Below are 10,997 nucleotides of genomic sequence, written 5' to 3'. Positions count from 1 at the left end.
TATAAGCTGCAAATAATACTATTAGACATAACATTAGTAAAAAAATAAAATAAAAAGAGAAATCGTCGCCATTGAGGAATGAAAGTTTGAATTTAACGTAAATTTTACATGATTTTTTTGTGTACATGCAGGCTGCCATTAAAAATACATAAACTAATGAATAAGTACATTACTAAATAATAAATTACAGGTAATTCGTGTCGATGACAGACTGAAAATAACAATTACGTTGTTCCAACAATTAATTTTGTGTAAAAGAGCCTCAGACTCGGAGATAAGGAGACATATGTGGTGCGACAGCTGAGGCCGTGAGCCGGTGGCGCGTGTGGAATGCGGTAGACGGAGAGGGGCACGGATATTTTTATGGATAGCGCCCACCGATACCCGACTGCGCTCATTTGACTCTCTGTCGCACAGGAAGAGAAGACTGAACCTGTGCTTGGGGATTTAGACTTGATTTTAGCATCATCAAAGTCACCGTGAACTACGGGAAAAACAATCTTATGATTGAAGACAAAGGGAGAATATCACTCTACAGAAGGTAGGATGCTTCACGTTATCGCTTATGAAGTGTTAAGAATATAATAAAGCCTGTGGTGGGAAAAAATCCAGAGGGCAAGTCCACAGGCAGATGAGGGCCTGTGTTACATGGTCGACCTCATATCTTTGCTTAACTCACCGAGAATAACCTTTTATTTATTCTTTTATTCTTTTTCTTATATACTTTTAGTTATTATATTAGATCCCCAAATAATGAAGGGGGAAAGGCTTATAAAAAAAAAAAAAACACAACTGCATAAAGCTAAAGATCTTCATAGAAACTAGTGGAGACCACGTTATGAGACATTTTAATAAATTATTGTTTAGCCAAAGTATAAAGATATATGTATTAATGTATGTTGAATACATTATTAAATAACAACTAGCCTATATTAAAATATTTACATTTTTGTGACACCTTTAGCTAAATGCTTTTAAACAGAAAAGCAACCTCAGTATCCAATAAAATTCTGATATCAACCTTAAATGTTAAGTTTAAGTCTGAATACTAATTAAGATGGTAAACAGTGTAGCCACATGTAAGGAAAATATGTCTGTGGAAAATGTTTAGTGTACTGTATAAATTCACATTAATTGATAAAAAAATTATACTTCAATTGGAAATGTGGTGGGAAACAATGTTTAAAAATGGCAACACTGTTTGCGGGGGCCATATTGTCTTCATATTGTCATCTTCTAAAACCAGAGGAGCACCAGTTGTATGAGATGTAGTCATATATGAATAGCACAGGAAAGTGACTAGGCATCAACATTTAGATGATTACAGGTATATAATATTACACATGAAGTGAATCATGCCTAAAATTGTGTTTTTCTGTGCTGAATGGGTAAATGCTGCTGCTCCGCTGGGATTATTGTAGCTTGGATGAATGTCAGATGCAGAATTTATGAAATGCAAAGATACAATTTAAAACTGTGCATAGTGTAAAAACACATTATCACACTAATTAAATTGACTGTACTTTTGCACTGTAGAGACACAACACATCTGAATTATCTAAAATATAGTCAATTAGTCAGGGGTCTCGTGTGCCATCTGGGTGCTGACCTCTTCTTAGACTCATATCTCCAGGTAAAAATAGCCCTAATCACATGGCCGGACCCAGACTGGGAGTTAAATTTAGGGTCTGTATGTCCCACAAGGCTCCTGGTGGAGGTCTCACACACATCTGTTCTTTTATAGACCACCAGCTAACACTATCAAGACTCAAAGCTCATTTTAGTAGCCTACCATTTTCTTACGTTTTAAAGAAAACAAGTAACAGTCTAAGAATCTGTAATATAATAAAGATTGCAGTTAGTCAAAAGCTGTGCCTTTGCAATGGAATCTTGTGGTCATGATGTCTTTTTTCCAATGTCAGCTTCATCTGACGTATCTTGCAACAGGCCCTGTTACAGTGTGACTTAGAAACAACAACATGACTGAAGTGATGAGCATGGCGGATGTGTCAACAGACATGATACATATAAACAACACAAAAAACATGAACGATATAGCTGATGCTAATGATACAGAGAACACAATCAATGAGGAAAACCATAAAGAGGAAACATGTGATGTAAGCATGTCTGAAGAAGTGGAGATAAAGAGTGCTGCAGATGAAGCAAAGAAGACCAACTTAGAAGAGAAGAAAGAGCCGGAACAGGAGACAAAGACCGGCCGGAGCAGAAAACGAGAGAGGGTTTCAAAAACGAATGAGGAAACCATCAACCAAGTGGAGAAAGATGAAGAGGAGGATGCATCGCTTGATTTGACAAACATGTCAGAGGTGGCACTAAAACAAGAGGTACAGTATGATTAGGCTAGAAAATATGCTAGTAGGCTATATAAGTTAATACATACATAAATATTTAAATATTTTCAAATAATTACATACCACTAAATTCATTTAAAAAAAGTAAAATAATTAACAGACTCAAATATAGTGTATATTTTTGTGTGTATTATTATGAATAAAATTATTTTATAAAATAAATATAAAATAAATATATTATAAATATATAAATAAATAAATCTAAAATACATATTTAAATATAAAAATAGGCAATTATAATATGAATTATATAAATTTATAATCTTAATAAAATCAATTCTCATATATATGTTTATTTTATGAATGTTTTTAAATTTTAAATTTTTAAGTAATGATGTGCTTTTTATGAAATGAAAAAGTACTCAACTGTGTTTTATGTCATTTATAATCTTTATATAATCAATACTCTGCAAAACAAAAAGAAGAAAAAATAGAATTGAACTAATTTTCCATTTCTCTATTTTACTAACAATCTCTCATACCTCATTTTCTCTTTCTTCTGAAAAACTGCTTAAAACATCTAAGCCTGTACAGAGAAGTTATATTCCCAAGTTGGGGAAAGAAGATGTGAAGAATAAGTTTGAGGCCATGCAGAAAGCTAGAGAAGAGAGAAACCAAAAGAGAAGTCAGGAGGAGCAAAAGAAACGCAGAGAGCAGTACGTTAAAGAGAAAGAGTATATTCGCAGGAAGCAAATGGTCAGTAGAGAAACGTGCCTATCAGCATCTTGTTTTGTCACTTCATCTACTGACTGCCCTGCCATTAACAATGCATAGTAGGAAACTTTGATTTGAGGTTAATGAAGAAACTGCTTGCTGGTTATGCAGTGTTTGCATAAGATTTGGCATGCATCGATACGCGATTTCAGGTATTTTAAATAATATACACAAACCTTATAAAAAAGCCTTTTACCATTAAAACACCCCAGTATCTGTGATGCCTGCTTGCTGCATGCACACTCTACTGATCCCCTGCCCATGTCACGATTGATGGCCCAATCAGTATCCGCCCCTGTAGGTCATATGTGCCTGTCTTACAAGGATTAAGGTCTGCTTGGCTTGCTACAACCAGCATGGTTTCTGATCCTGGATAAAACGGCTAACCTCACAATAACTGTCGGATCCTCCACAGATAAAAGAACTCCTCGCCTCTAGTGATGAAGAGGAAGAGGTGAAGCCGACGAAGATAGAAAAATCGTATGTTCCTAAGATTACAGGTAGGGTGAAATAAGAAAAACGGAGGCATATCGAATATTAGATTTTAGGACTGATCCAACTTAATCTTTGTAACAGCACTTTAATCCCGTTATAGACACCAACTGTCGGCTTTCTGTCCATTCACAGGCAGTGTGAAGGGGAAGTTTGCAGAGATGGAGAAACAAAGGCAGGAGGAGGAGCGGAAAAGAACCGAAGAGGAGAGAAAGAAGCGAGCTGCACAGGAGGCCACAGAGAAGGCCAAGATTCAGAGAGAGCTGGCCAAGAAAGCCCAGGAGGTGAGTCAGTGTGTCATGAACTAACATTGAGCAATGTCTTGTAACAGCATTTATTAATTTTATTCATTTTTAAAATATTATCATGTTAGTGCACAATTCATTGTTAACAGATACATTACAACTGTTAAATGTTAAATATATTTGAAATTAACATTAAGTTAAATAAATACTGTAGAAGTATTGTTCATTGTTAGCTCATGTAAACTAATGTATTAACTGAAGTTAACAAATGAAACCTGTTAGTTTAACACATTTATTCGGGAAGACTGCATTCGATTGATCAAAAGTCACAGTAACGACATAAACAATGTTACAAAAGATTATATGGCTGCTGAAAAATATCGCTTTTCCACTGCAGGAATAAACATTACATTTTTAAATATACTAAAATAGAAAACAGGTATTTTAAATTGTAATAATATTTAACAGTATTACTCTTTTTACTGAATTTTTATCAAATAAATGCAGCCTTGGTGTGCATAGGAAACATTTCCTATGCACACCAAATTTTTGAACAATAGTGTATAATATAGAAACTGTGAAATAATATGTAAAATGTGACTGTTCATATTTAACATGGCACTGGTTGTTAATTTCAAGAAAATGCCACACTTTCTAGAGCTGGAGTTAACAAGCATGGACAACATATGACTGCCAACTGTTTCCCACACCACTTGCAGGCCATGCTCTCTGACTGAATTAGCAATCCCATATCTCTGTCTAGTATGACACAAATGAAGGCAACTGTGCCAGAAGAATGTCTTCTGCTGTCAGGCCTTATGAAGCCTGTCTGGATGCTTGTCCATGACTGCAGAGATGTTGCAGGTCAAAGCAGTATAAATAATAAAAAGAAATTTGTTATTGCTTCAGATTAGACCTCACATTTGGTTCTGATTTTCAAAAAATCCTAACAAAACAGGAAGACATTTCATCATACCTTTGTTATTTTATCAGTTAGGGTGACTTCTTCACTTCTTCTTCATCACAGGATGGTGATGACAGTCTATTGGTACGAGTGGTGCCTGTAAAATCACAAAAACAACCGGGAAAGATTAAGATTAACTTTGAGGACTTGGAGAAGAACAGAGAAGAGGAACTAAAGAAGCGAACTGAGGAGGAAAAGAAGAAAAGATACGACGAAAACCGGCGGTCTTTCAGAGAGGCCAAACGTCACTCCATGATTGAACAGGTGGATGATGCAGATTCTACTCCTAAGGAGAAGGAGCCGGTGACCCCTGGTAAACTGCAACTGACCTTTGAAGAACAGGAGAAGGAGCGACAGGAGCAGCAGAGAAAACAGGCAGAGGAGGAGGCCCGACGCAGACTGGAGGAGGAAAGAAAAGCTTTTGAAGAGGCCAAGCTGGGCATGGTGGGTATATTTCCACAACCAGTCGATATATCGGTTTGCATATACAATATATAGAGTGGATACTTTTTTACTATTTGGACACTTAATGGAATAGTTACCCAAAACTGAAAATTTGCTAAAGATTTACTCTTACCTTCATGCCATCCAAAAAGTACTGTGAATAAGATTGTTTCTTTATCAGAACAGATTTGGAGAAATTTAGCTTTGCATCACTTGCTCACCAGTAGATCCATTCACCAGTGAATGGGTGCCGTCAGAATGAGAGTCCAAGCAGCTGATAAAAACATCACAATAATCCATAAGTAATCCACATGACTTCAGTCCATCAATTAATGTCTTATAAAGCAAAAAGCTGTGCATTTGGAATAAACAAATCCATCATTAAGATATTTTTAACTTCAAACTGTTGATTCCGGCTTCTGCCCTCATCAATAATATTACTTTCTCCGATGTAAAATATGTCTCATTTAACTCAGGAGAGAAATATTCACAGATCAAGCACCATTTACAAGTGAAACAGTCCAGAACAGTTCAAATCAAATATTGTGATATTTACAGTTAACGTAACGAGCTACACTGGTGGCTATTCTGCAACAACCATGTGTAAACTTAAGAAGAAATTACTTAATATGCCCATGAAAAATGGCCTCAAGACCACTAGGTTTAAAGTGGCTCAGAAAGTGAAGTTAGTTTCTGAGAAAAAAAAACTAAAATAATGTAATATGAATAATAATAATAAACTATTAATCACAGGCCCTGGATGATGAGGATACTCAGGATACTAAGGAGGAGAAGGAAGAATTCAGACCTGGTAAACTTCGTCTCAGCTTTGAAGAGGTGGAAAGACAGAGGCTGGAAGAGGAACATAAGCGAGTGGAGGAAGAAAGGAAAAGACGCATCGAAGAAGAGAGGAAGGCCTTTGCCGAGGCCAGAAAGAGCATGGTTAGTTTGTGTGCTTGTGAAACAACACCATGGTAATATCATGTTTGTTTTTTAATGTGTACTATGGTAACCATGATATTCTTTGACAGCATATATCAGTGTGATGTTCTGATCAGGCCTATGTAATGTTTAATAGACATAAACTGCTCACTGTTATTACAAAAGGTCATAGAAAGCATGTACGAAATGTCTGACTTGAAATATAACAGCTGCAATCTACAATCAGACAGAGATAAGGGATTACTGACTTGGCATAGTTGGACATGTAGGTTGGACACCAGATCAAACTCTTGACTCCTTTCAACTCATTTTCCCCAAACCTAATATATTGATTCGCAGGTTGTAAATAGTGATGATGACATCCTGCTGGCCATGATGAACTCAGATGGGGCTAAACCCGGGAAGCTGGCCATCAGCTTTGAGGATTTGGAAAGACAGAGACGTGAAGAAGAGCAGAAAAGGAAAGAGGAGGAAGCCAAGCGACGCCTGGAAGAAGAGAAAAGACTTTTCGCAGAAGCTCGCAAGAATATGGTAGGACCATGCATGAGAACTTTTTTGCACATGTACAGTCCATTTGCATGCACTAACAAAACAAATCAACAATGAAAATCCATTAATGGGCTTATATTTAACATTCTATTCAGGAAACTATACAACTGGTCTGCTTATTAATAATATAGCATAAACATACATTATGCTGCATGTTTATTGTAATGCAATCTGCTCATTATATTTATATCATCTGAGCACATGTTGTCTCTCAGCTAACAACTGTTAACCGGTGTCAATTTCAATACATCAACTTACTTATGGTCTCTGATTCAGTCTAAAACAGTTAATTCAGATGCAAATGTGAACACGTCCAAATGTCCCGTGTGCTCAAATGGTATACCTGCTGCAATGCTTGTCTGTTATGCTTTTTTTAATTGTGTCTTTAAGAGCCCTGGACTGGATCAGGATAATTTTACTGGATATGGAGATACAGAAGTAAGAAACTTTTTTAAAAAGAAACAGCTATTCTGCTAATGTGAAGAACTGCCACAATGATTAATTATACCAAAGAAAAAAAGAAAAAAGAAAATAAAATAATTATAAATTTAGTGAGGCTTAAAACAAAAAGTGTAACAGCAGGTAACACAGGAAATCTCTTGTTGCCTGCTAAAGATTTATAATACCTATGTTCATATGCAATTAAATATCAGTCGCTTATGAGATGTTTGTCCCATTTTTGTGACAGGTGCAGGATGATGATGAAACTCTGGTGAGGACAGAGTCACAGGAAGCAATGCACCCAGGCAAACTAGAAATCAACTTTGAGGAGATGCTGAAAATGAAAGAGGAGGCAGAGCGAAAACGCAAGCAGGAGGCCAGACGCCAGAAAATGGAGATGGAGAAGAAAGAGTTTGAACAGTTGCGACAAGAGATGGATGAGGTCAGCTTCGTGTGCCAATAAAATGATCATTACACTTACAGTTTCAATACGCTTCAATTATTTACGTCGTTTTGTGGGTTTGATTCAGGATGAGATCAATGAAAGCTCTGAGGTGGTGAGCACCGAGTACGAAGAACTAACAAAGCTGAAGCGAACCGGCTCCATCCAGGCCAAAAGCCTGAAATCTAAGTTCGAGAAGATCAAGCAGCTCACAGAGGAGGAGATCCAGAAGAAGATCGAGGAGGAACGAGCAAGAAGGAAAGAAATTGATGAGAAAATCAAGGAGAGAGAGGCAGAGCGCTGTCAGGAGGTAAAAGAACAAGGGAATTTCTCACATTTTCATCCCCACTAAAGAGCAGTGAAATGAGGAATTTTGCTCATTTCTTTCACAGGATGAAGATGAGGATAAAACAACTCCAGCTAAAGGAGAGGATGTCCCGTTTAGACAGAAAGTGGACATGCGTGCGCGATTTGAACAAATGGCCAAGGCCAGAGAAGAAGAGCAAAAGAGGAAGATCGAAGAGCAGAAATTACAAAGGATGCAATTTGAACAACAGGAAATTGATGCTGCTCTTCAAAAAGTAAACCTCTCCTGAGCTGCTTTGTTTAAGAGCTAAATGGTGGACCGATCTCAACACTAATGCATGGCAGAGCTGCATGCATGTGATTTCTGTTGCTTTGCTGTTTTTTCTGAGTGTGAAACACTTTGTCATGTGTCTTGTCAGAAAAGGGAAGAAGAGGAGGAGGAAGAGGGTAGCATAATTAACGGCTCCGCCGCCTACGAGGATGAAGAGGACCACGCCAGGTCGGGCGCTCCGTGGTTTAAAAAGCCCCTGAAGAACCAGTCGGTGGTCGACGCAGAGCCTGTGCGGTTCACAGTGAAGATCACAGGAGAACCCAAACCAGAGGTCACCTGGTGGTTTGAAAGTGAGCTGCTGCCAGACTCTGAAGACTACCAGTACATTGAGAGAGGAGAGACCTACTGCTTGTACTTACCGGAAACGTTCCCCGAGGACGAAGGAGAGTACATGTGCAAAGCCGTCAACAGCCGAGGAACTGCCGCCAGCACCTGCATTCTCACCATTGAAAGTAAGCTGCCCTCCGTCTCCACTAACCACCTGCATGCTGAGATTTCTTATGCCGTCTCTAACCTCGAACGGATCGCACGCTCCGCTTCCACTCGGTTCTTCTTCTTCTTGTTAATCTGTCTCTCTCTGTCTCCTTGTCTTTCTCTTTCCAGCTGAGGACTACTGATGCTCTCCTTCTCTGGAACTTTCCCAGACTTTTATTTTTTCTTTTATAGAAGTTCATTTCTGAAGGTAGGGCCAAAAACCGAGGAGTTTTTTTTTTTTTGCCATTCCTTCTGAAGATATGCTCAATGATGAAGTGCAATCTGTTGTTTACATTAGATGCTGCACTCACGGTTAACAAACAACAACAAAATCCATATTTGGGATGAATTTGTGCCAAAAACACAGATAATGTTCCCATGATCTTCTAGCATAACATAGCTAAAAGAGAAATCCAGTTGATTAAATACAGTTGAGTATGTTCAAAATACAGCCACCATGTCACTGAGGAACCCATGTTATACCCATGTAACTTAATGAATGAGACGTTACTTGAGAGTTTGATTCAGTATCTGTAAAGGGGCTGTGGTTGCATTTTCTTTGTTAAATTCTTATAAGCACCTCTGTTCAGACTCAGATGTTCTGTTTTTTTTTTTTTCACATTTCGATCTGAGTATTTAAAGTTTTGAATAAAATGTACACATGGAGCTTTCATAACCCCAGATGTTTCTATGTTAAAGTGTAGTGAGTAAATGAAATGTATGGACAGTGTATGTAGGTTAGCAAAAAGGTGATTTTAGGTTTTAGGCAGAATATTTGTGTAATGTACAAAATTATAATAAAATTCATGAAACTGAAGTGAGGTTGTCTGTTTTATGAAGTAACAACTTTATGATACTTGTAGCGGCGCATAAAGAACAATCCAAAGACCGCTAGGGAGCTGAGTGGAGGAATAACTTTCGTGACGCATTTCCTTAAAAGCTTAACTGTTGTTTTATTTGTACAGGTTTGTACAGGCTTGTACGGTCAACAAAATATGTGCTCCAGCACTCACCCCCATTCTTCCCTTCCTCCCGCACACACCCCACAGGTGTTTTAACCCCACTTAATGAATGACACTCCCACAAACATTAGGTCACATGATTTTCCCATTACATGGCTCCTACAATACTTTTCTTTGAAACAAAGTCATTAGTTAGAGACGAGGCCTGACGGATTCATCTGACTACTGTTTCAAATAGAATTAAATGCATGATTGTCTGTAAATATGCCATTCTTTTAGATATTACATAATGCAAATTGGTTTAAAGGGGTCATATGATATGATTTCAATTTTTCCTTTCTCTTTGGAGTGTTACAAGCTCTTGGTGCATAAAGAAGATCTGTAAAGTTGCAAAGACTAAAGTATCAAATCCAAAGAGATATTCTTTATAAAAGTTGAGACTCGTCCACGCCCTCCTAAAACGGCTCGTTCTAACCATAGACTGTATAAAAACATGGACGTAGTGTCCGTGACGTCACCCGCAGATTTCTGAAGAGCGTATATGGAGCACATAGTGGGCGGAACGGGCCGTCACAATCTTGGCAGCACGTCACTCCCGGATAATCGAAAATGGGCAAAAGGCGGGAGTTGGTCGCTGAAGCCACGCCCACCTAGCTTGACGGCAGCGTCAGCAGCGGCAATCCACCTGTCACTCAAGTGGCCACGTCCTTAATTATGTAGAACTTTAAGGCTCAATATAATTTAAATGGATGAGTTATAAAAAAATTCACCCCCCTCACAGTTGTCATGAAGGACAAAATTAGCTATATAGACCAAAATCATTTTTTGAACCTGGTTGTAAACGTTTTTTTTTCTGCTGTAAAGTTGTGCATTTTAACATGGGGAGTCTAGGAGATTGACTTCCTTTTGCAGCCAGCCTTAAGCGGCCTGTCGATGAATGCAGTTTTAGTCACTTCCTTGTTGGCTTCACGAGAGAGAGCTTGAGTTTGCCGCTCAGTTCTAACACGCCCCCACATTTCTACGTCACTATGTGGGAAGATTTGCATAACGCCTCCCATATGTTCACGCAAAGAAAGAAGGCGTACCTTTTATTCGCCTCCGCCATGTCATACAACGCACTGGATAGCTGGCCAATCACAGCACTGGATAGCTGGCCAATTACAGCACACCACGCTTTTCAGACCGATGAGCTCTGTAAAAATCGACGCGTTTCAGAAGGCGGGGCATAGAGGAGAAACAATAATGTACAGTATGTGGAAAATAATGTGTTTTTTGAACCTTAAACAGCATAAACAGATTTCATTACACCAAATACA

General features: G+C 38.2%; 1 protein-coding gene across 4 annotated transcripts; it reads left to right on the top strand.

The window, feature by feature from the left end:
* Positions 1 to 379: 379 nt before the first annotated feature.
* On the top strand, positions 380 to 9,536 carry nexn (nexilin (F actin binding protein)). 4 transcript variants are annotated; one of them, XM_042728907.1, is made up of 14 exons: positions 380 to 541; positions 1,948 to 2,348; positions 2,880 to 3,071; positions 3,505 to 3,589; positions 3,717 to 3,865; positions 4,854 to 5,234; positions 5,988 to 6,176; positions 6,516 to 6,707; positions 7,116 to 7,163; positions 7,414 to 7,608; positions 7,697 to 7,918; positions 8,001 to 8,189; positions 8,334 to 8,697; positions 8,849 to 9,536. In XM_042728907.1, the coding sequence occupies exons 2-14, from the start codon at positions 1,980 to 1,982 to the stop codon at positions 8,860 to 8,862; spliced, it is 2,589 nt and encodes an 862-aa protein (XP_042584841.1). In that variant the 5' UTR covers positions 380 to 541; positions 1,948 to 1,979; the 3' UTR covers positions 8,863 to 9,536. The 4 variants fall into 4 exon arrangements, with proteins under 4 accessions (XP_042584841.1, XP_018950198.2, XP_042584843.1 ...); XM_019094653.2 differs by having other exon boundaries at positions 1,923 to 2,348; XM_042728909.1 differs by lacking the exon at positions 2,880 to 3,071 and having other exon boundaries at positions 1,923 to 2,348.
* The last annotated feature ends 1,461 nt before the right edge of the window (positions 9,537 to 10,997 follow it).

The sequence above is a fragment of the Cyprinus carpio genome, chromosome B8, assembly GCF_018340385.1.
Source record: "Cyprinus carpio isolate SPL01 chromosome B8, ASM1834038v1, whole genome shotgun sequence".
Taxonomy (NCBI): domain Eukaryota; kingdom Metazoa; phylum Chordata; class Actinopteri; order Cypriniformes; family Cyprinidae; genus Cyprinus; species Cyprinus carpio.
This window is presented reverse-complemented; position numbering and strand designations above follow the sequence as displayed.

Excerpts from the sequence above, each read along its gene's own strand:
- nexn (XM_042728907.1), top strand. The coding sequence starts at position 1,980 with ATGACTGAAGTGATGAGCATGGCGGATGTGTCAACAGACATGATACAT. Across the intron at positions 2,349-2,879 it reads AGGTGGCACTAAAACAAGAG|AAACTGCTTAAAACATCTAA; the intron begins GTACAGTATGAT and ends CTTTCTTCTGAA. Across the intron at positions 3,590-3,716 it reads GTATGTTCCTAAGATTACAG|GCAGTGTGAAGGGGAAGTTT; the intron begins GTAGGGTGAAAT and ends GTCCATTCACAG.